The sequence below is a fragment of the Lycium barbarum genome, chromosome 8 (assembly GCF_019175385.1).
Source record: "Lycium barbarum isolate Lr01 chromosome 8, ASM1917538v2, whole genome shotgun sequence".
Classification (NCBI taxonomy): Eukaryota; Viridiplantae; Streptophyta; class Magnoliopsida; order Solanales; family Solanaceae; genus Lycium; species Lycium barbarum.
In genome coordinates, this window is record NC_083344.1 from 5,082,929 (window position 1) to 5,107,469 (window position 24,541).

Here is a 24,541-nt window from a genome sequence, read left to right on the forward strand (position 1 = left end):
GGATGTACACAGATTTTACCCATACTTTTGTGGGATGGAAAGGTTGTCTTCCATAGACCCTTGGCTCAACAAAAATTTAAACAATGCAGGATTGTAAGAAAAAAATTACAATAGCAAAATACAAGACAGGTGCAACAACAAATAGTAATACACCTTGACGATGAAGAAACTACATGTTAATTAAATAAAATTACTAAAAGCAGAAGAGGAGGCTAGCCCCGACCTCTCCGCACAAAGTGCGACAACACTAAGCTATCTTCTACCCTAATGATCGCCTTCCATACCTTTTTATCCAAGGTCATGTCCTCAGTCAGCTTATGTCATGTTATGTCTTATCTAATCATCTCCCCCCCCCCCCCCCCGGTTCTTCTTCGGCTTACCTCTAGCTCTCCTAGCTCCTGCAGCTTCCAACCTCGCACACCTCCTCACTGCAACTTAGTTATAAAACAATATTTTGATAAATATTTTTTAAAAGGAAGTATCAAAGTTAAAAGTGAACTGGTAAGAGAGAACAAATTATGAAGTAATAGTTAAATCCATATTTTATTTGTCAATCAAGTGTACACACGACTAACCCCTTGCAAATCATTATAAATAGGGTGTTCCCAGCTCATTCTCTTGCAAACTACACTTTGTCCTAGCCATAATTGTACTATTATTTCAACATCTCCTCTTTCTCTCTTCCTTCTCATTAAAGAGAAGTTAATTAATTTCTCTTTGTTGAAGATTAATTGTCTTTTTTTGGCATAAAGTATAATGGGAGGAACTTCTTCTCCTTGTGCATCCTGCAAATTATTAAGACGTCGCTGTGCAAAGGACTGCATATTTGCTCCTTATTTTCCACCAGATGACCCCCACAAGTTTGCCATTGTTCACAAGATCTTTGGTGCTAGCAACATTAGCAAGATGCTACAGGTTCATTTTTTTTTTTTAATTTTTTTTGCCTCCTCTAATTATCATAATTAAGTTGTTTTTTTATCCCACTCCCCTACTCAGGGGAGGAGCTAGAGCGGTGGAAGAGGTTCATCTAAATTTTTTTCTAACAGTGCAATGATAACTTTTTCTAATTAGCAGTGATTTTTAATATGTTTGTGACTTTTTATAAGTTACCAATTAATGTTTAACATAAAAAACTGTTTTTCCTATTGTTTTATTACTCTATAAATGACATGATAATTGTATAAATCGTTTTTATACCGTCAGTGCATACAACTTACATTTGTTACCTTTGTAAATAATCTGATTATTTAGAAAATTACCACACCGCTACAACATAATGTATATCTTCATGTTATATATGCAACAACTATAAGTTTATTTTTTTGTTTGTCTTAATGTTATATTTTTCAGGAACTTCCAATACAGCAGAGGGCAGATGCAGTCAACAGTTTAGTGTATGAAGCAAATGCAAGAATGAGAGATCCTGTTTATGGTTGTGTTGGTGCTATCTCTTATTTGCAGAATCAAGTCTCCCAGTTAGAAATGCAACTTGCTGTGGCCCAAGCAGAGATATTATGCATCCAAATGCAACATGAAGAGGAGCCTTCTCCTAACAATAATTATTTGCCTGAATGTCAAATGGAACATATTGATAATAATAATCTGCAGCAGTACCTCAGTTTTCCAAATTCCTCCACCAGTTTAAGTGTAATGCAAGATCCTCTGAAAAGAGATCACTCTCTCTGGACTTAATTATTTGTTCATCTTGTTGTAACACCGTGTTTTGGACTTTTAACAAATGAAGTGTTGTTGCACTTTTAGTACAAATGAGCTGATCATGAATTTTACGCCATTCCTTTAAGTTTCAATATGTTAACGGTGCAAAGATTGTTTATACAAATAGTTTATGTATAAGGTAATTATAAAAAAAATTATGATAAGCATTAACTGATAATAGGAAAGAATGATAACATGTACATTGTTGGCAGTGCCAACAAAATTCAACGTCGATAGTTGAAAAGAAAAGAAAAGTTAAATATAAGGTTTAGGTAGGAATTCTCTCTTCTTTTTTTTTTTAATTCTATTAGGGGTCGTTTGGTTTAAGGTATAAGTTGGGTTATGTCAGCACTAATTTTTATACCATGTTTGGTATAAGGTATAAATTAGTGCTGGAATAAATTTATACCTTATACCAAACATGGTATAAAAATTAGTGCTGGAATAACCCAACTTATACCTTCTTATCCCACTTATACTGGGATTATTTTATACCATCTTTTAGATGGTATAAAATAATCCCATCTATTGGGATAAATTAGTCCCGGGACTAATGAGTCCTTAAACCAAACGACCCCTTAATCTCCAAATTGGAACATTACACAACCGCAGTCTAGCTACAACTTAGCTAGCTGCCCATCAGTATCACAAGAAAAACATAAGACTACTGCATCCTAACATAATAGGAGTCTATAACCAAGAGAAAACATCAAGGCTATCTATCTATATGAGTAATTTTTAGAAAGGACAGAGATGTGGCACAGTAATTTTTAGGTAGGAATTCCCGTAACAGTGTGATGAGGTATTTTGGGGAATATCGTACGGGTTTGGTCTAAACGAGACAACATCACACCAAAAGTATTTTTGGGCTGGCTTACCCCAACAACTATCATAAATTAAACTATATTGATAGTCTAAAAAGATTTATTTATATTGTTAATATATATAAATTAAATCTAGTTATTTCACACTTTTTATGTGTTCTGAATTAGAAGGTGATGGTCATGGCCCCTCCATTCGCTCGCGAATATAAGAACATAGACGAATTCAGAATTTAAATTTCACCTACGCTAATAATCACTATGCTAATTATTTTTATATAATTTACAGGCTCTTGTGGTCCGATTCTTTCTCGGACTTCACGCATAGCGGGAGCTTATATAGTGCACCATGATGCCCTTTTACGCATTTAGAATGCAATATTCTTCTTTTGGGTTTATGCATTTATATTTATAGTCCGAGCCGGGAAAAAGGTGCTACTCTATGGGCCAAGGTTGAGAGCTTAAAGACGCTAATTAAAGGGACTCGCAAATTTCATCTCTTAAATAGATGACTCCCCATTCAGTCACTAACAATTAGAATGTGTAATTTTACTTTCTTTCTTTTTTTCTTTTTCTTTTTTTTTGTACGATTAATATTTCAAATTAAGCAATAGGTTTATGTTTTTTCTGCGAACTGATTCAGCATTTTCCATTGCAAATTGAAATAGAAGTAAAGACTCGAGCCCTCACATGGTGAGACATTGAAAACCAATTAACAAGGGTGGGGAGTGGAAAAACAATTTACTCACACATTGGGTATTTACATCAAACTAATTATCAAGCGTAAGGACTATACGATATGTGCTTGTTAACACGTACAATTTATAATTTAATTAATTTATATTATCATTTCAATTATTATTTAGTAATAAAAAATTAAGATAATTTGATGTGAATATTAGGTATGAATAAATATCTATTTATGAAAATTGGGACTGCAAGGGTGGGAATTTCTTTGTAGTGGGATTTGGATTGAGTTATACTATTGCAAATTCAGTTGTGTCATCTACTACCTAGTCCATGTTGGAAAGGTACATGAAGTATATCCCAAATTGGTCAGTTTCTGGAAGACTTTTGCAACCTTTGAACTTGTTCCTCCAAACTTTAATAAGACTTTTAGGATTGTAACTTTTGGTTCACTTCCATATTATAATAACTACTTTTATTTTAAATAAAATGTCTTTCTTAAGCAAACAAATATATGAAGATCATAAACTATGTACTTTTCTCTTTGCATAACTTCTGGGGATCAGTATTTTTTGCTCCCTCAAAGTGTGATAAAGGAGGTTGATAAGAAATGCAGAGAATTTCTCTGTGGAAGTAGTGAGGAAAAGAAGAAAATCTCTCTGGTGGCCTGGGAGAAGATATGTAAGCCTAAGCAACAAGGAGGCTTGAATATAAAAGGATGTAAACTATAGAACATGTCATCTGTGGGTAAACTGATTTGGTTTGTGATGGAGAGGAAACATCTTTTATGGGTCAAGTGGGTGAATGGAGTATACATGAACAATAATGAAAACCTTTGGGAGCATAGTACTCCACCCTCAAACTGTAGCTGGTACTGGAAAAGGCTACATAAACTGAAGATGAGGATGGTTGGGTGGTACATCAATGATTAGTATTGTTTAACAACAAATGGGAAGTACTCTGTGGCAATGGGCTATAGACAGATGCTAGGGACTGCTCCAAAAGTGGAAATTGCAGAAATAGAGTTGCTATGCCTAAGCACATATTCATATTATGGTTGGTAACTCTTGGTAGATTACTCACAAAAATGAGGCTGACTGAGATTGGAATAGGAAGTGAAGAGAAAAGGACATAAATGGTCCCTTAACTACGAGAGTAGGTTCAAAATAGTCTCTTAACTATGCACTTAACGGTTTTGGTCCTTTAAGTTTGTCATAAGTTAACAAAAATGGTCCCTCAACTATGAGGGTTGGTTAAAACTAGTCCCTTAAGTATGCACTTAACAGTTTTGGTCCTTTAAGTTCGCCAAATGTTAACACTTTTAGTCTCCGACAAAATATTCATCGAACTCTGTTTGTTAGATTTGACGAGAACTATGAAAAAACTAGCGAGAACTCACATTTGGGTGTACGCATTACTAAAGAAAAGGCCAAATACCTCAGGATAAAACCGACGGACATCAGTTGATTATAGGTAAAAACAGAGAAAAAACCTACAAACTTGATAATGTCAGAAAATAGTGTCTCGGAACACAAAGACTGACGGACTCTGTCGATTAAAACCGACGGACTCCATCGGCTAAGTAAAATACACTAGACTCATTTTTACTGAAAACCCGAAAATAAATTCTTCCATCATAGTGATTCTTTAAAAAAAAAAAATAGTTTCCGCGCATTTTCCTTGAAAATAAACGACAGACGTTCGTTGGTTTTCGTAAAAAATAATACAAAACTAAAAAAAAAAAAAAAAATAGTGTCCCTCGATTTTATCCATCGGTTTCCGTCCATCATTTTTTTCGCTTGTTTTTAGTAGTGATAATTTTTGTAGTTTCTGCTATTTCTAATTTATTTCTAAGGTCTGGTGTATTTTACTTAGTTGATAGACTCCCTCGGTTTTAATCTACAGAGTCCATTGGTCTTTGTGTTCCGAGACACTATTTTCTGACATTATCAAGTCTGTAGGTTTTCCCTCTGTTTTTACCTATAACTGACTGATGTCCGTCGGTTTTATCCTAAGGTATTTGGCCTTTTCTTTAGTAATGCATACACCCAAATGTGAGTTCTCGCTAATTTTTTCATAGTTCTCGTCAAATCTAACAAACAGAGTTCGATGAATATTTTGTCGGAGACTAAAAGTGTTAACATTTGGCGAACTTAAAGGACCAAAACTGTTACGTGCATACTTAAGGGACTATTTTTAACCAACCCTCATAGTTGAGGGACCATTTTTGTTAACTTATGGCAAACTTAAAGGACCAAAACCGTTAAGTGCATAGTTAAGGGACTATTTTTAACCTACTCTCATAGTTACCATTTATGTCCTTAAGATACCATAGGTGCTATGTGTACTAGTGGTGCTGAGGAAGATGCAACACACTTATTCACTACTTGTCCACCGACTAGGAAAGTATGCGATGCAATTCAAGACTTGCACATCATCAAGCTAAACTAGAACAGGTTCAAGAAGGAGGTAGTAGGTGCAATTTATGGTGCAGTGATTTATCATACATGGATAACTAGAAACAACAAGGTTTTTCAAGGAAAGAGTGTGATTTGTCAGTATGGTAATATTTCACAGTTTATTGCCAAAAAAACAAATATATGAAGATTTTACATTTGTAATAAACCTTTATGTATGCTTCTTTTCTTCTTCTTGTAAACATTGGTTTAAGAGAGAGAGAGAGATAGATAGATTCATTAAGTTTAAATGTCATGCAACATTAAGGTTTCTTACATATTTGATCTATAGTATTCCATTTTTTGGATTAAGCCTGATATGATTATTAAAAAAAAAGTAAGACTTTTTTTCTTGGTAACTAATCATTTTCATTAATCATCAAGTGAATAATTACAAAGTCACAATAACACTTACACAACTTGCTTTTCAGAGAATTACTTCCTCAAACAAGAACCAAAACTAGGGGAGCTAAATGCTATTGGATACTATGAGTACTCTAATAATAATGTAATTTATGTAACCATAGTTAGGGCCTGTGTGCCAGAAAATGATCCATTTGTTGGCCATTGTAGCCACTGGATCAATCTGGCCCATAAACTTCTAGTATAATTGCACTCAAGGAAAGTGTGCTTAGTCTCCTGCTGGCTGGCACACATCACCCACAGGATCAAAAAAGTAAATTTTGCTATAATCAATGAAATTGAAGCGACACAATAACAAGAATTTATAATATTATCAGTATATATAACTTAAATGATGCTGTAAAAATTCTCTTTACTATCGGCGTATATATAACTTAGTTCAATCACATGTCTAAGTACTATCCTTATTAATTTTGAAATAGCACCAACAATTAGTCCCTTGACTTTCTTTTGTGGAATCTTGGAAATTTAAGAAAACTAGTGAATTTTTCCGTGCTTCACGCGGATTGAGATTGATATAGAGTAATTTATTTTCTAACATGAATCGATTGAATCATTTTCAACGTTAACATCAGTTCTATTATTTATTTAACTTGCTTATATTATAGTTTATCAATAGTTCTTCATATCAAAAGCTTCATTAAATAGTGAATAAAGCCCTCCTAAGTCTCTCCTTGCTTTTCCTTTCCAGATTAAGACCATTCATTCTTCCCTACTTTCCATCAACTCTTTTGTCCCACCCAAAAAAAGGTCATTATCTATACGGAAAAGGGCCTAAAATACCTTTAAACTATTAAATTTGATGTAAAAATGTCCTTCATCCACCTTTGGGGCCTAAAATGTCCCTGATGTTAACCTTTTGGGGCCTAAAATACCCCTGACGTTAACCTTTGAGGCTAAAATACCCTTATTTTTAACGGACCTATTTCATTTATGGAAAAGGGCCTAAAATACCCTTGAACTTTCCCGTTTCATTTATTACGTGGCACCCTTTGATTGGTTAGTCATATAATTAACTAAATCTAATTAATTTCCAACCCATTTAACCCGATCCACCAACTAAACCTTGACCAGCCCCAAATAAATCCCTAACAAACCGAATTGAAAAATCCTATAACTCATTGCATTACAAATCAGCCTAGTCTCCTTCTTCCTCTTCTTATTAGGTTTCTTAGAAAATGCAACTTTCTTCTTAGTTTTCCTCCATAAATTGTTGTTTGTTTCACTCCATAAATTGTTGTTTGTTTCATTCTCTTTTGTCAAAATGTCGGCATCTCTTTTTAGCTACCATGAATTGTTTTATGTATTTTCAGTTTTTCTAATATTAAACCAAGTCAGAAAGGATATAGTTTCCTCTTTGGTAAGAATACCACCACCAAATAAGTCTAGTCCTGAAAAAAAATGCCATGGACTTTAAAACACCAATTATATCAACATATCCAAAACTACTAAAAATTTGACATCAAATCTTATGTGGTGGCTTATATTACTGTTGGTACAATAATTGGTTAAAGTTGCTAAGTTGTGAACAATCAGCTTTGGCAAACTTTATTGATCTTTATTCTTCACTTGTAGAAATAGAAATATAAATTGGTTCCAAACAAACAGAACCAGTTCTCATGCAGTTACTTCGACAGATGTTGAAACGCCATCCAACTGCGTTTCAGTTTTTGCAAGGAAAATTGTATTTTCCACAAAGAAACTTGTACGTAGTTATCTTGTACTGCAGGTTATGGATACACAACATGTAATTGCCAATACTGTAACTCTAAGAGCACTATAAAAGACGATGCCGACATTTTAACAAAAGAGAATGAAACAAACAATAATTTATGGAGGAAAACTAAGAAGAAACTTGCATTTTCTAAGAGCCCTAATATAAGAAAGAAGAAGAAGGAGACTAGGCTAATTTGTAATGAAATGGGTTATAGGATTTTTCAATTTGGTTTGTTAGGAATTTATTTGGAGCGGGTCAAGGTTTAGTTGGTGGATCAGGTTAAATGGGTTGGGAATTAATTAGATTTAGTTAATCATATGACTAACCAATCAAAGGGTGTCACGTAATAAATGAAACGAAAAATTTCAAGGGTATTCTAGGCCCTTTTCCGTAAATGAAATGGGTCCGTTAAAAATAAGGGTATTTTAGGCTCCAAAGGTTAACGTCAAGGGTATTTTAGGCCCCGAAGGTTAACGTCAGGGGTATTTTAGACCCCAAAGGTGGATGAAGGATATTTTTGCACCAAATCTAATAGTTCAAGGGTATTTTAGGCCTTTTTCGTTCTCTATATATGTTCTTTATTGCCTCTGAATATCAATAAGTATTACTAAAAGAAGCAGAATTAATCAGTCGATGAATATTATTATGTTAATATTCATTGATATTGTGTTACATAGGTGTAAAGCAAAATGTTCTAATTTATCACATTACAAATGTCATGACCCTACCGGAGGGCTATGACGGGCACCCGGAGCTAACCTACCGAGCACCACAAAACATAATACATCACATAATCATACCTGAGTGGGCCATAAAGCTGACTCATAAATACCATAATCTGTATGGGACATAAGCCCAAAAGATAATATACATACGTCATCAAGTTAATCCCAATTAAGTACATATGCCGGCAAGGCTATCCATAGTAATGATACAACAGAGTATAGACCGAGATGACCATAGGACTTCTAACTGTGCATATATGTCTACGAGTCTCTACTGGAGTACATGACATAACGTGGCCGGGACAGGGCCCTGCCATATCCATACAAATGCATATGCAACCATGCTGACTCACAGAGCAACTCCGAAGCAAGTGGGGTGCCATGACCCTGCCTGCTGAGCTAGTATCCTACTGAGAGATCCATCAACCTGTATCTAAAGACCTGCGGGCATGAAACGCAGTGCCCCCAGTAAAGGGACGTCAGTATGAATAATGTACCGAGTATGTAAGGCAGAAAATGAAACATAATAAACATATACTGTAAAGAAGAAGGATAAGAATCAACCTGGCACTTCTGAGCTACCGATGTAAATCTAGCATACATATATATACCTCTTCATATTCTTGCAATCTCCACTATGTCTATATACCCTACCATGGCCCTGGCTAGCTCATTATCATAACATTATCTGAACATATGATGCGGAACGTGCAGCCCGATCCAAGTATGAATGCAAATGTTACGGAACGTGCAACCCGATCCAAATATGAATGCATGTTCTGCGGAATGTGCAGCCCGATCCAAATATGAATGCATGTGCTGCGGAACGTACAGCCCGGTCCAAATATGAATGCGTGTGCTGCGGAATATATAGCCCGATCCCAATATGAATGCATGTACTGCGGAACATGCAACCCAATACAAATATGCATGTGCTACGGAACGTGCAGCCTAATCCAAATATTAATGCACGTGTTGCGGAACGTACAACCCAATCCAAATATGAATGCATGTGCTACGAAACGTGCAGCCCGATCCAAATATGAATGCATGTACTGAGGAACATGCAGCCCGATCCAATTATGAATGCATGTGCTGCGGAACGTGCAGCCCGATCCAAATATGAATGCATGTGTTGTGGAACGTGCAGCCCGATTCAAATATCCCCTATAGGTACCCTTTATATACTACTAGTAGTCACTCTTTATCCATTAGCTTCTGTGTAACCCTTAGTCTTATAAACGTACTTCTAGATTGTTAGAACACCTTCTGAATTTACCCAACCTTGACTACCTCGCAAATACATCATAAGCTTTACTTTCTAATATCATATGCCCTATTGGGAGTCTTGTAACTAACATAGTAGCTCTTATACACCCGTGATGGTTACTACTTATCTGTTGATGCCTGCGTGATCACATAAGACTTATAAACACATTTCCGGGCCATTAAGACTTCTTCCTGATTAACTAAACCTTATTCAATTCATGGTTGCATCATAAGCCTATCTTCTAGCATTAAGTACCTCGTTATGGGTCTCATAACTAGCATACTATTTATGTCTTACAAAAAATTCCTTGAGAACACATTTCTAAATTCATCGGAGTGACATAAGGTCATTATACCTCCGATTCCCATTATGGAGCTAACATCAGTGGCATATCTCACCTTGAAGGAACAATAATTATAAGGTGAGACCAACATCAATAATATCGTAAGAACATCAAGAACGTAAGTTTCTAACATTTCTATGAGAGGAATCATTATGAACATCATTTGTGAAAGTTCATAAGGAGAAAATCATGCCATAAGAAAGAAAGGGATAGCCTTAACATACCTTGTCGTCTCCTCAACTACTTAACCCTTATCCTCCCGAACTTGCAAATCTACATTCAGGATAATTCATACCAAGGTCAAGCCATTGAAACTTTCATAAGATCAAGTTAGACTAACAAATGAGCTATCGAAAATCGGATAGCATTTCCTTTATATCTTCTACTCCGAACCAATTCCAAAACAGCTCCCAAACATCAATAACAACATCAACAACCAGATAATCAAGATACTGCGTGTCAAGCATATACAAATCCGTCCGAGACTTCCTTCGAAAATCATTCCATAAGCCAACAACATCAACATACCAAACTACGACCTTTATACTATGTTTTCCTTCATTTTAAACCATTAAAATCCTCCAAAACAACTCAATACCAAGTTGACTATGTTGCTCGATGCAGATACTGGGTAAGAGGCAATCACCGGACTCAACTCCTCAAAAGTGTAACCTTTCCAAATAAGAAAAACACTAGCCGACTTCTGCAGTTTTGCCGGTAAAGAAATTGATCCACTTGAATATGTTGAGAAGATGATACATATAAATAAGTTCAATCGAGATAGAGTATTCACTAACACGTGAATATAATAAAAATAAATGGTTCCTATACAAAGTAAAATACTAAAAATATAGTGGACCTTATTGGAGAACTTGGACTGGACTTTGAGATCCTATAGCACACCTTTATGTGCCAAGAACATATACATGTTGCAAATTTCAGCTAAAAAGCATAGACTACATCCTGGATATATAGCTCGGCCGGATGAATACCCCCTTAGTGCAACATGAGATTTAGGTTTCTTATCTTCTTATCTTCTACCTTTGAGACATTAATACACCTTAATAAAAATTAATTACATGGGAGTGGAGAAGAGCCATAACGTTCAGAGTACTTAATAAAAAAATTAGGCTTTTTAATATAAGTTAAACAAATAGAATGGAGGAAGAAAACTCAAAAAAAATGAGGAAAAAGATAAATAGGATCCTTGATCAAAGAGAGGTGCCACATCAGTACGTACACAGGAAAAACAAAGGGAGCATGGCTGAAGAAACCTCAAATGAGGAGCCCCTCTCTTTCTTATTGAGGAGGTAGGGGTTGTTTCCACGTTCCCTTTGAGGAGGTAGGGCTATCTCCACGTTCTCTCATGCATGGAGACTTTTGCACACCTACCTCAACGAAGTAGAGAAGGCCAAGGAAGCCCTCTCAACAATTATCAAAGGCCAAATACCCGTCTGTTTTGGCAGAGTGAGGATTGGAAGTCGACAATGCCAAAAGGTTGCGAACAACAACTATCGAACCTTCAAAAGATTGAGCAAATGTTGATGGTGAAGGCTGCTCTTTTGTACGTTGTTGAGGCTCTGCTTTTTTTTAATTCGAGACTATGTTCTTTCTTTTTCATATTTGTTTTTTAAAGTGTAGTATCCTTAAAAACATAAAGTCTTTAACTTCACGTACTAATATTATTGCTATTATTTATATTAGTAAAGATTAATTCAAGAAGATGATAACCGTGTATTTGAACTTAGTAATATTGTTCTTATTATTCATATAAGTAAGGATTAATTCAAGTCTATAAGATCTTAACCATGTGTTGGCAATACATTCCGCTAGTTGTTGTATAAAATTTTATTTACGAATATGAAGATGTGAGTAGTTTAATTCAAAATTATAATATATTTCTACTATAAAACGTATGTTGTTTTTCTCTCTTTCTTTCTTCTTAATAAATGTTTCTTATTTTTTTTTTCCTACAAATTACATTATTGTCGAAGCGAAAATAAAATCATAAAATCACTATTAATTAAAAAAATTGGGGGCCTCAAATTTTTGGTTGCCTAAAACAAAAGCTTCACTAGCTTTCCGCTTAAGCCACCCCTGATCATTGATAAGTCGGGAGTCAAGTCTATTTTGAGTTGCTATGATGTAATAACCCAACCCCCCTACGGACCTGTTGGAACGCTCAAAACACCAATCAGGGATCGTTTAAGCACATATTTGACCGTGGTCAACTCTTAATCTTCATTTTAACTACTATGCAACTTAAGTGTCTGAATCACACCTGAGCCCCTCATGCTCGTCAAAACTATCCATCTAAGTCATAAATCACCATCCGGGCCTATAGGAACTTTCAAACCTCGATTCCGAGTATGTTTACCTTGAATGTTGATTTTGATCAACTCTTTTTTATTTTCTCTCAAAGACTAGTTTTTGGTTTTTTTTCTCCGATACGTATCTGGGTGTCTCGGGATCTGTGTCACCCATCCCCGCAATTTATAATTCACATTTATTAATGGTAACCTCAAGTATCACCTTTTTTTATCACCTTTTTTTGAGTCCCCGAAACTATCAGGTGTGAGAGTTTCGTACCTAAACTATCGGCAACTAATTTGCAAAACACACCTCAACTATTAATTGTTTACTTTTCCTACTTGAGCTATCACCAACTAGTACGCATTAATAAAAATTGATTATATAGGAGTGGAGAAGAGCCATAACATTCAGAGTACTTAATAGAAATTTTTAGGCTTTTTAATATAAGTTAAACAAATAAAATGGAGGAAGAAAAACTCAAAGAAATGAGAAAATGGATAAATAGGATCCTTAGCTAAAGAGAGGTGTCACATCACTCTTTTTTTGTCTAGCTTTATATTATATATAGATACGGTTAGGGGTGGGCATTTGGTTCTTCGGTTCGGTTTTATCAAACTTTGGTTCGGCTATTTCGGTTTCGGTTTTTTTTAAGGTGGACACCAAACTAGTTCGGTTCGGTTCTTTCGGTTTAGGTTTTTTGAAGTTCGGTTTCGGTTTTTTCAATTCGATTTTTTTATATGATATTAGAAGCGATTCCATTTACACTAATTCATATTCTCAAAAGCAATAAAACATAAAACTGATAAATTGAAATCAAAATCAAACAAACAGGGTACACAAGAACAGAAAACTATAACCATGATATAGATTACTAGGTGTTATGTACATACCGTAAGAATAATTAAGAAAACACATAAAGCACATACATTTACATTAATCCTAAAGGCACATCCTAGTCACCTTCCTTTGTTAAGAATATTTGATTTTCTCAACTGAACTGAAGTGGAAAATTAGGGATACAAAAGCAAAAGAGGGCTTGTTACAATTGGATTTTTTTTGGGCTTAAACTTAATAGGCATGGATTATTTTAATTTTTTTGGGTAATGTATTAAATTTCGGTGGGCGTTCGGTTCGGTTTTATCAAACTTCGGTTCGGCTATTTCGGTTTCGGTTTTTTTAAGGTGGACACCAAACACCGAACCAAACTAGTTCGGTTCGGTTCAGTCCGATTTTTTAATTTTCGGTATTTATGCCCAGTCCTAGATACGGTAGCTCATGTTAGCTCTAAAACTAAAACAATTGGCACCCTATGGTGATTCTCGATCACCCATCATATTCAACATCTATCACCACAGATCCTTCCTCTATCGATGCCACCGAACATCACCATTCCTCTAAGCCCAAAATCCCGAGTTGTCACTCTCAACCATTTTCTTCTCATATCAGAAGCAAAAATCTAAGAGAAGAGCAGGGAAAACATATTTCAACTTCACTTTCTTATCTATTATTTTTCTTTTTGTTGGATTCAAATGGTGTTCTATATTGTTACGATGGAATGATGGGTGATTATGGTAATTTTAGGATGGTGGTGTGGTGGAGGAGGTATGAAAATGGAAGAATATAAATTTATGAAGAGTTGTATATCTGTATATATTATCCATGTATATCGTGTATAATTGAGTAAAAGTTAGGGAAAGGGCTCTTTAAGTCTATATATATATATATATATATATATATATATATATATATATATATATATATATATATGTTCCATGAAAATTTTGTATGATATACAACAAGATAGACACGCGCGGCGTTTTCCACATGATTTTAGATATGAATTTACCTCCAAACTGATTCAAATCACCATCAATCTTCCTCAATTTTTGTATATAACTTCGTCTAGATGGTTTCAACAAATCACATCTACATCCACAAAAAATATTTTCAGATCCAAATTTGATTGCGACTTAAATTTGGGTTTTGACTAAATACTAGGGAAATTCAAACATTTGGCCGCTCGCAAGAAATAATTACAATCACTAGTCATATATATATACACTAATTATGTACTCCCTCGGTAAATAATTGTTACATTTCACTTTTCGAAAGTCAATTTGATCATTCTTTATATTCCTTCTCTCCCATAATACTTGTCATGTTTCAGTTTTCGAGAGTCAGAATAGTTGCATTTTGACCAACATATATATTTACTAGCTATTATATTGGTGGATGGTTACTTCGTGAAAGATCCTAAATATTACTGACCAGTAGCCAAAAAACTCACCTTCCACGCTAATTTTAACATTTCACTTTGTCTATTAATGTTTAAAAAATAAAGAGAAAAGGCATATCCCCTCAAACTTATCCGCAAAATTCACTTTAGCACTATAACTTTACGAGCGTTTCAATACATCCTTAAACAAGTTTTAAGTAAATTTAATACCTCCTCAAAAGTACTGATCACACTTATGGTGGGAGGTGTTCTACACACCCCACCATCGTCAATTATCAACTGTAGCAGATATGGTCATCTATGGTGGCATATGGTGGTTGTAGATGGAAGAGAAAGATACAAGGATGGGGGAAAAGGTGGAGAGAAAAAAAAATCAATTCTTATCACTTTTTGTCCCTTCCACGCGAGTTTGGGAACGTGAAAACACTTTTCTTGTCATATCATCTGTTGAGGAGGTACTAAATTCATATGAAAGATTTTTAAGGAGTATTTACACGCCCGTAAGGTTACAATGCTACGGTGAGTTTTGTGGACAAGTTTGAGAAAAATTTATGTCTTTTCTCAAAAGAAGAAAAAAGATTAAGAGGTTATTTAGTATGATGGATAAGGTAAGATAGTTCTGGAATAAAAAATTTAGTATCTCCTTGTCTTTCGTTTGGTTACTAATTATGACATAAGTTATCTCTAGCAAAGAGTGTAATAACAATTTCAAAATTAATTATCCCACAATAAAATAATAAAATTGTCCCTGAGGTCCCAAATCTTTTTTTTTTCTACTAAATAAGTGAATAAACAAAATAGTTTTTCTTAAATTTTTTGCAATACATATCACTTTTAATACAATAAATCAAACGACCCTGAGAGAATAAACACTAGCCGCCTCCACGAGTCCACGTGTATCTCCTCTTTCTCTCACCCAAAGCATATATAAAGTGGACCCGCCCTTTCGCGTGAACATTCTTCAGTCTTCTCTATCAGTAAGGAAAAAAAAAAAAGGCGGTAGATCATCATGTCTGGTACATACGGTTACGATGCTCCGCCTCCTCCTTCTGATGGTGGATACGGTGGCTCGGGCTCGCACGGTGGTGGATACGGTGGCTCGGCTGGCGGTGGATACGGTGGTGAAGGCGGTAGGGGTGGATACGGTGGCTCGGGCTCGGGCGGCGGCGGAGGATACGGTGGTTCTAGAGGAGCTTATTATGGAGGATATGAGGGTGGTTCGTATAATCGAGGTACTATACTATCCTTGTTCCTAAATTTTGTTCAATAAATTAGAGATAATGGTCAAAACACACGCCTGAACAACTATATAACTTTTTCGCGAGTTTCATTCTGGATTATTATTATTGTATGATTGATTTTTGAACTTTCCATATATATATATAAAAAAGAAATAGAAACAGATAAACAAGAAACAACATTTGTTAGGTTAATGATACCAAAGGAAACGACCTTTTGATTTTTCTCTTGTTTTCATATTGAAAAAGTAAGAAGAATGAGAGGTGTTAAGCTTTTTATCATCCTGGCGTAACCCTGATTATCGCAATGGCTCAGGATAGCCTTTTTTAGCTTCTAGGGTCTATTTCTTAGTTCAAAATCCATCTTAATATCCAACTAACTATTAGTTGTTCCCTTTTTCGACCTGAAATATCACCCCATAACCATTTATGTATTAAAACACACCTCAACTATCAGTATCCAGGTAGGAAAGTGAACAACTAATAATTGAGGTGTGTTTTAATACATAGATGGTGATAGTTCATGTAGGAAAAGGAAACAGCTGGTAATAGTTGGGATGAGAGAGTTGCGAAAAAAGCCATAGTTCAAGTGTGTTTTTTTACCATTCTCAATAAATTAGCATAAGATATAAACTATTCTATGGTGAGAATAATTTTTTATCCATATTTATCTGAACTGATAGTTGGTGGTGGTGGATATCAAGGAGGAAGAGGTGGTGGTCGCGGTGGAGGAAGTGGGAGGGATGGCGATTGGCGTTGCCCTAATCCGAGGTAAGATTTTCAGTATCCTTCTTGATAGTTTTTGGAGTTTCTGCTTAGTATTACTTGTTCAAACATTTATATTTTAGGTTTTTTTGGGTAATATTTAGGAAATTGTGTTTTTATTCCTGATCAACTAATTGTTTTGATTTATTAGTTGGAGTAAATGGAGGTGGAAGTTACGTATCCCAAAAAAAAATGGAGGTGGAAGTTCCAAAAGTTAATACCTTCAACTAAGTTATTCTAAGCTGCTATAGTTAAACTACTAACTTTGATATTCAACAGTTTTTTCAAGAGAGCTGTAGTATTCAATTGTAAAATTCATTTTTCAAAAAATATGATTGACAAACGGAATTTTGAACCTAGGGTTTGATTGGTTCAAAAAATATGATTGACATTATGTCTGCTTAAAGACAATAAGTGGCTTCACTTTCAAAGTTCAGTGAGCAAATTTAGTTTGATTCTCCTCCTCAAAAATTTAACTTGATTCTCTCTGTCGAAATTACAAGTTGTAATTATGTTCATGCCGTTCATGAAAAAGAGCACCTTGTGAATTGATGATCACAATTGAAACCATGCTGACATGTTCTCAATTTTTATGAAGTGCTGTGAAGTATTAGTATGAACGTTATATTATTTTGGGTTTAATTACCTAATACCATCTCATTTAAACTATGGAATTATACCTGTTTAATTTTCCTGTCTCGTATTGTTAATATTGGTATATCTGGATCTAGTTGTGGAAACTTGAACTTTGCTCGAAGAGTTGAGTGTAATAAATGTGGTGCACCTTCGCCTGCGGGTAATGGTGATCGTGGTAGCAGAGGTGGTAGCGGTTACAGTAGAGGTGGAAATGAAGGTGGATATGCAAATAATCGAGGGGGAAGAGGTGATAATTATGATAGAGGGGGTGGAGGAAGCAATAGATATGGCTCTTCTGGTAATCAGGGAAGATATGGTGGCTATGGTCATGGTCCTCAAGCTGCTCGTCCATCTTACGGAGGCCCTGATAGCAACTATCCACCACCATCCAACACTTATGGTGGGAACCCAGACTATGCCCCTGATGCAGTTCCTCCGCCTGCAAATTACAGTGAGGGAGCTGCGTCATATCCTCCTTCACACGCTAGCACTGTTGGCTATGGTGGGAATATACAATATGATGCCCCTGGTGGTGGTCGGGGTGGCCCACAAGGGGGGTATGATGGGGGATATGGCGGTGGTCCTCGAAAAGAAGTAGGTAGTTATGACAGTGCTCCTGCTGAGGCTCCAGAGAAGGTGAAACAGTGTGATGAGCAATGTGGAGATTCCTGTGACAACTCCAGAATATATATCTCAAATTTGCCTCCTGATGTCACCATTGAAGAACTCCAAGAGCTTTTTGGAAGCATCGGGCAGGTAATATGAAAAGTTCTTTTGATTATAATTTCCGTTTCAGATTTATTTTTTCCCTTAGTAGTACATTATATTTGAACTCTTAAGCACTTTTTGGAAGCATTGGACAGGTAATATGAAAGTTCTTTTGATTATAATTTCCCGTTTCAGGTTTATTTTTTCTGTTAGCAGTATATTATTTTTCGTTACCTCACAACTCCATGCTATTCACTGTGGTATTAGTACTTTGAGCCCGAAGATAAAATGTTGTAATACTTAGTATTTTGATGTTTTTTCTTTTACTGATCATAGAAATATTGCCTTGACTTTATCATCACAATAAAGTGATTGATTTTGGTGACTAGCTGTTAGTCAATGCCTTTGAATGATGCTTAATTCCTTTCTCGTTAATCTGTAGGTAGCGAGAATCAAGCAAAAACGAGGCTACAAGGACCAGTGGCCTTGGAGAATAAAGTTATACACAGATGAAAAAGGAAATAACAAAGGGGATGCAGTTTTGTCATATGAAGATCCTTCGGCAGCTCACTCTGCTGGAGGCTTTTTCAATAGTAAAAACTATAATAATATGATTTCTTTTGACCTTATGCACTAAATCCTTACCTGCTAACCATGAATGTGTTCACCAGATTACGACTTCAGAGGTTATAAGATCAGTGTTGCAATGGCTGAGAAGTCTGCCCCAAATGCTCCTCCAGCATATGGTTCTGGGTATGTCATACAGTGTTATCCTTTGTTCAATCTTCTTTTTAAATTTATATTCTTTCATTTCACATGACTTCCAGTTATTTCTACAGTTCGTCAAGGTAGGGGTAAGGTCTGCGTACAATCTACCCTCCCCAGACCCCACATTGTGGGACTCACTGGGCATGTTGTTGTTGTTGTCACTTCAGAGTACAAAAATAGCTTTGTACTTGTGCCTCGGCATGCATGCGGAGTTAAGATGTCTTTGATTAGATTATGGGAGTGTCTACTCCCCCCCCCCCCCCCCCCTCTTCTCTCTCTCTCTCTCCTTTTTTCCCCTTTTTCTTTTTAAAATTTTGGACTCTAGTCTGTGTCCTTTTTCTTTTTAAAATTTTGGGCTCTAGTCTGTGTACCCTGCCAGCGGTTGGTATTTTGGACCATTATTATAGTGTATGGACGCTTGTGAGTTGTGAGGGCCTTAATATTTTCCAAGTTGAACATTATGATTTAGCCTTGACAAAGACACAGCTGCATATAATTTCTTAAAACAATAATCTCTTTTGTGATTTCACTAAATTTGCAAGATTGAGCAATCATGGGTGTCTTTATTGCCACCTTTGGGTTGCTTGCAGTGAAATTTACATCTAATATATTCTGCCTAATTTATATTGCAAGTATTATTTGCAAATTTTGACTATGTGGTAACTAGTGATCTTGATGCAACGGGTGGATATCTTGGATGGATCCGCCAACCTACATTGGAACTTTTTTGTGAAGATATAATGAAGTTCATTTTTATTTTTAGAACCATGAAGCTCAGTGCCTATAAAAATGATGTTTTAACACTCTGCGAACCGCAAGTTACACCAGTCTGATATTAACCTCCGTAATCCAGCAGAATATGATTAAATTAAAAGTGTCAAGTTGTCAGCGTGTTATATTATCTATTATACTTGCTTAAGTGAGTGATTTCAAGCGTAATTATCTTCAGTCTATCTGCACCTAGAACCTATCCTTCAGGTGATGCCTCAATTTTTTCCACTCGCCTGGTTCCTTCCCTAGCCTCTTGTAACCACACTCCAAAAATAATAATGCTTTGTATTCTTTTTGTTATTAACTTTTTTAATGTTAGCTTAAAGTGGGCAAAAATGTCTAATCCACTAGTCTGATGGTTGCGTTCTGTTTATGGGTTGGATAAGGCTGGGTAGTTAACTTTTTTTTTTTTTTTTTGATAAGGTGATAGTTAACTGTTTATTTTGAACTCTGAGAGTGAATATTTTGTCCACCTAGAGAGTAAAATATCTCCAAGTAAAATGGTAATGCGGATCCTTTATGCTGACCTTTTATATTGATTGTAGGGGCGGTGGTCGAGGCGGTTATGGTGGTGACAGGCGCAGAGGTAACTATGGTTCTGGTCCAGACAGAAACTATCATGGTGGAAACCGTTCACGTCCCTACTGAATTTCAGCCGGACAATCTATGTACTAAAAATGTGTTGGGAGGGTTTTTTTAATTAGTTCCATTCCATGATATACTCCCTTAGCTGGAGACTAAAGGTAGGTTGTTCATTTACTCTGAGCAATACCCTTTTTCTCCTTGCTATCTGCTACTTAGGGTGGTTTCTCAGTTTGAAGCTTTGATTAATATGAACTGTGTGAATGTTTTTATAGAGGCGAATGGATGATTCTGCAAAATGCTGCTAAGGTAGGTTGAAATGTACAGGTGAGTGTTGCTTCTTTGAAAATCTAATATGCTCCATTAATTCAAGCAGGTCGATACTGCTATTGAGTGTGCGCGCGCGCTTGCGTACGTCGGCATCTTCACATGATGGCAAATTTGATGTTTTAGGCGCATCTAGATGGGTGGCACATATTTTTTCAAGATATGTTCTCATTTCTATGGTTACTAGCTAGTGTCCAGGTCAGGAATGACCATCTATTTTGGAATCAGTCTATTTTAGCCAGTATAAAGGATCTTATATCTTTTGAGAGTGCTTGAGCTGGGTCCTCAGTCCTCTGGTGTGTAGAGAAAAGAATCAGTATGTGGTTAGTTTTGCTACGTTTGGAAGTTCAGAGCGGAGTCGAGAATTTCAAGATTGGTAATGTTTCAATTGTAGGGATTACTCCTCCCTTCTATCCACTTCTTTTTTTGGTTTTACATAATATAGAAGTTTGTTGACCGCGCTTTCCATAGTCATATTGGTATTGACTTGGAAACTTATGGTGTGAACGGAGAAAATAGGATGTTATCGCTCGTCTGTTTGATAAGGACAATTTAGCTGGAGGAGCTATTTGATTTTCCTGAGAAGCACGTACCAAGCTGTGCTAATGAATGCCCCGGCTGTAGGAGCCTATCCCGAGACGGTTGTATGATTAGCGGCTTAGTAGTCAATTCGATCTTAAAGTAATTTCCGTTCTTTCTTTGTTTCAAGAATAAACTGGGTCCTATTATCATGAAAGTGGAGATTGGTCGATGAAATAGGAGCCAGACCATTCTTTTCCTTCCTAGCAAAGCAAGCCCAGAATTACAATGATGGGGTATTTTTTTTAAGGAGTCCCGAAAAGTCAGTTGCTCAAGACCACTTTCTGCTATCAGGGTCTTTGTTGTAGTATGTTTGTGTAATATTCGGATTTTGACAAGCTGCTTTTATTAAATAATAAATGTCACTCTTGATTGTCTAATTGGGAACTGTCCTCATTTTTTCTGTGTCTGAAAATGGTGTGCGTTCTTTTAAAGGACTATGCAGACAGTAAATTTAAGGGAGGCTCCTTTATGGCTTCTGAGAGTCATCTCTACTTTTTTTTTACGTTCAGCATAGCGTCATTGCCAGGTGCTCGTGTCTCGGTATTTTGTCGATTTCTTGATTCTGCATAGCATTTATCTATAGATGCATGATCGACGCTGCACTATTCAAATTTGACGTTTGTGTTAGCTTGACAGAGCAAAATGCATCGTGGCTCTATCATGTTAGAAATGTAACTTTTCATATTTCTTTTCTTGAATATATTATCCCATTTTTTTTTTTCATACTAGAATGCATCTAGACAAGGACAAGCTTGGTGTTTTGATGATCACAAATCAAAACAATCAAATTGCCGCCGTTTTCTTGAATAATGGACTAAAAGCATATACTCCCTCTTTCCGATATTACTTGTCTACTTTATAATTAAGGTCAAAATAGGAAAATGGTCATTAATCCTATTTTGATTTTGTGAATGGACAAATATTTTGGGACAGATATTTTTAATATCGTGGACAACTAATATGGGACAGAGGGAGTATTCAAGTTTTCCCTTCTTCGTCGTTGAATGGTGGACGGCCACTTTCTGCCTCGAAACCTCAAATATTTGCAGAGAAAAAGTCCTCAATTTCTTGCAAAAATTGAAATATTCTATTCGGCCAAAAATATTCTAATGACATTCGAGGATCAAGAAAAAGTTCAAAATAGTTCGAGATCTTTGGATTTTGGGTGCAAAATGATCTTATTTCTTTTACCTAGACCATCAGCAGTCGAACATTCATTTTTAAAGTGGTTTCTTTCAGTTCTAAACTACTAGTATATGTTGTTTTTAACGGAGATTTTTCTTCAAAGCAAACAAAATTCTCTCTTTATAACAGTATCGATTGAGACGCCTTCTTTTGTGAGTCAGAGGGTTGAAGGATAAAACTGCAAATCTCTAATGACGGTTGGGGATAGATTGAAAATGCACAATTTGGTCAAAGAATGTGGATTATTTGTATAGGATCAGTTTAAGCCAAAATGAAGAGGTGACAAACTATACTGGATTTCTTTTTCTCTTCGAGGATCTATTTTGTTGGGTTCTCACATGAATTTTACTGTCGTTCTTTTTTTTGTGGTATTTCTTTCCATCTACCTAAACATTGACAAGTAAAGCTACCCAATCCTGTGCTTGCTTGAATGTAGCAGCTACATGGTGAACTAGTTGAACCGCTCTGTGCAAAATGATCTATACGAGAGCAAATTGGTATGGGTGCCATCGAGTTAGCTCTTACAACCTGGTCAGCAGAGTGCATGCTAGACGGAAATAAGGCACAGAAGCCAAGTTAACCAGAATCTTAAATGATAGAATGCATCAAATACAATTTGAAGGGAGCCAAGAATGCATCAAATGCAATTTGAAGGGAGCCTTGGAGTAACTGTAAAGTTGTCTCTGTGTGATTTATAGGTAACGGGTTCAATCGTGGAAGCAAGCATTAGGGTAAATTGTGTACATCATACCTCTTGAACTGAGGCCCTTCTCCGGATCCTATTAATACGGAAAGCTTTGTGCATCAGGCTGCGCTTTTTAGAATGCATCAAATACAACTCTCAACGATAACCAAGTATCTATTTTGGGGCTTAAACCAAAATGGGAAACAAGTAACTCGGTAAGCACTTACCCACAGAGAAAGTTAACGTCAAATCAATTAATTTGATATTAGCATTTAAAAATTAAATTGAGAATACACGTGGCTTAAATGTTCTTAAGTCAAAATGAGTGCATGAAGCCATGAAGGACATGTGTCGTGCATCCGTAGGGTTAATGTAAACACCTAGTGCGGACAAGGTTTTACCGAAAAGCTCTAATTCTATTCCGGACCAAAAGAACAAAGATTTGTTCCATAAAGGAGTCTAATCACTCTCTCATCATACTGTTAAGCATACTAATACCAAGAGCACAAATACTCAAAAAGCTGCACTCAGAACAAAATAGGTATCACTAAACAAAGTGGAACATTTAGGCTCCAAACTACAAGACAGACTCCAACAGCGTGAACAAACCGAGACAGTTTAATATTCACACCCATGGTTGCTAGGGATCCCTGTTATGCTGTTTCCTGTGTTATTTAGCTGTTTGATTGTTAGTGAGCTTAAGCAAATGTTTGAACCAAAATATGTTATTGCTAATAATTCTTAAATGTATTGTATTTTAAAAAGAAAAAATTTCATTATTATAGGTGTTTAGCATCTGCTAATGCTGTGGCTAAATTTAAGCAAAAAATGGAAAGCGACTTCACTGGGGATCGAACCCAGAATCTCTGGTTTCGTAGACCAGCGCCTTATCCATTGGGCCATGAAGTCTTTGATGCAGCATCAATTTCCTTTAGAATAAATTCATTTATCCCGGATAGGTTTATCAGTTAAATCAAACCGAGCACCTAGAAGACATTTTCTTCTCGTTAAATTGATAACCGATAAGCAAACTGTTAAGCACCGCCAACCGATTAACCGATGACCGATTATGAATACCTTACTTGTTCGGTTATCGTTTTAGCATGTTTACAAATCGGTAAACTGAACTGATAACAAACAAAATTGAACAGAAGCAAGCCGATCGGTAAGCAGCCCTAGTTGAGAACCCACAATCTTCAAATCCTGAATCCACCTCTGAAAATTGACATAATGACATCAGTCTGAAAATTAATATGGAGGCTATCTATCTACAAGGCAAACTTGCAGAAACTGTGCATTTGATAAAACTTAGATATAACCTTCTGCAACTATTGATTGGCCGTTGTGAAAATTCTTAAGGTGCTTCTCAAAAATGCAACAATAAAAAGGCTTAATTACGATTAACATCTTTATAATGATATCCCTGTATTTTTTAATCAAATACTTACGACCCCAATATTATGAATATCCTACACATGAAAATCTTACACTAACACCCTAAAAGATATATCCGAAACTAAATACATTAGAATATAATTATCGAAAGACAAATTAGAACTAGAAATAAAAAGATGATGATTCATATTT

General features: G+C 35.9%; 2 protein-coding genes and 1 non-coding gene across 8 annotated transcripts; 2 read left to right on the top strand and 1 right to left on the bottom strand.

Moving 5' to 3' along the window:
• Positions 1-594: 594 nt before the first annotated feature.
• Positions 595-1,761, top strand: LOC132604960 (LOB domain-containing protein 12-like). The gene is made up of 2 exons (XM_060318307.1): positions 595-915; positions 1,351-1,761. The coding sequence occupies exons 1-2, from the start codon at positions 757-759 to the stop codon at positions 1,690-1,692; spliced, it is 501 nt and encodes a 166-aa protein (XP_060174290.1). The 5' UTR covers positions 595-756; the 3' UTR covers positions 1,693-1,761.
• Positions 1,762-15,632: 13,871 nt separating this feature from the next.
• LOC132605783 (transcription initiation factor TFIID subunit 15b-like) lies at positions 15,633-21,461 on the top strand. Of its 6 annotated transcripts, XR_009569460.1 has the most exons (8): positions 15,634-15,939; positions 16,629-16,716; positions 17,442-18,102; positions 18,497-18,647; positions 18,726-18,807; positions 20,139-20,336; positions 20,451-20,484; positions 20,552-21,461. XR_009569460.1 is itself a non-coding variant. In XM_060319019.1 (6 exons), the coding sequence occupies exons 1-6, from the start codon at positions 15,717-15,719 to the stop codon at positions 20,239-20,241; spliced, it is 1,287 nt and encodes a 428-aa protein (XP_060175002.1). In that variant the 5' UTR covers positions 15,633-15,716; the 3' UTR covers positions 20,242-21,461. The 6 variants fall into 6 exon arrangements, 2 of the variants coding, with proteins under 2 accessions (XP_060175002.1, XP_060175001.1); XR_009569459.1 differs by having other exon boundaries at positions 20,139-20,484; XR_009569458.1 differs by having other exon boundaries at positions 20,451-21,461.
• A 2,329-nt stretch (positions 21,462-23,790) lies between these two features.
• On the bottom strand, positions 23,791-23,863 carry TRNAR-ACG (transfer RNA arginine (anticodon ACG)). Its single transcript has one exon. It is a non-coding gene; the product is annotated as a tRNA-Arg (tRNA).
• Between the last annotated feature and the right edge of the window lie 678 nt (positions 23,864-24,541).

Excerpts from the sequence above, each read along its gene's own strand:
- LOC132604960 (XM_060318307.1), top strand. The coding sequence starts at position 757 with ATGGGAGGAACTTCTTCTCCTTGTGCATCCTGCAAATTATTAAGACGT. Across the intron at positions 916-1,350 it reads ACATTAGCAAGATGCTACAG|GAACTTCCAATACAGCAGAG; the intron begins GTTCATTTTTTT and ends TATATTTTTCAG.
- LOC132605783 (XM_060319018.1), top strand. The coding sequence starts at position 15,717 with ATGTCTGGTACATACGGTTACGATGCTCCGCCTCCTCCTTCTGATGGT. Across the intron at positions 16,717-17,441 it reads TGGCGTTGCCCTAATCCGAG|TTGTGGAAACTTGAACTTTG; the intron begins GTAAGATTTTCA and ends ATCTGGATCTAG. Across the intron at positions 18,103-18,496 it reads TTTTTGGAAGCATCGGGCAG|GTAGCGAGAATCAAGCAAAA; the intron begins GTAATATGAAAA and ends GTTAATCTGTAG.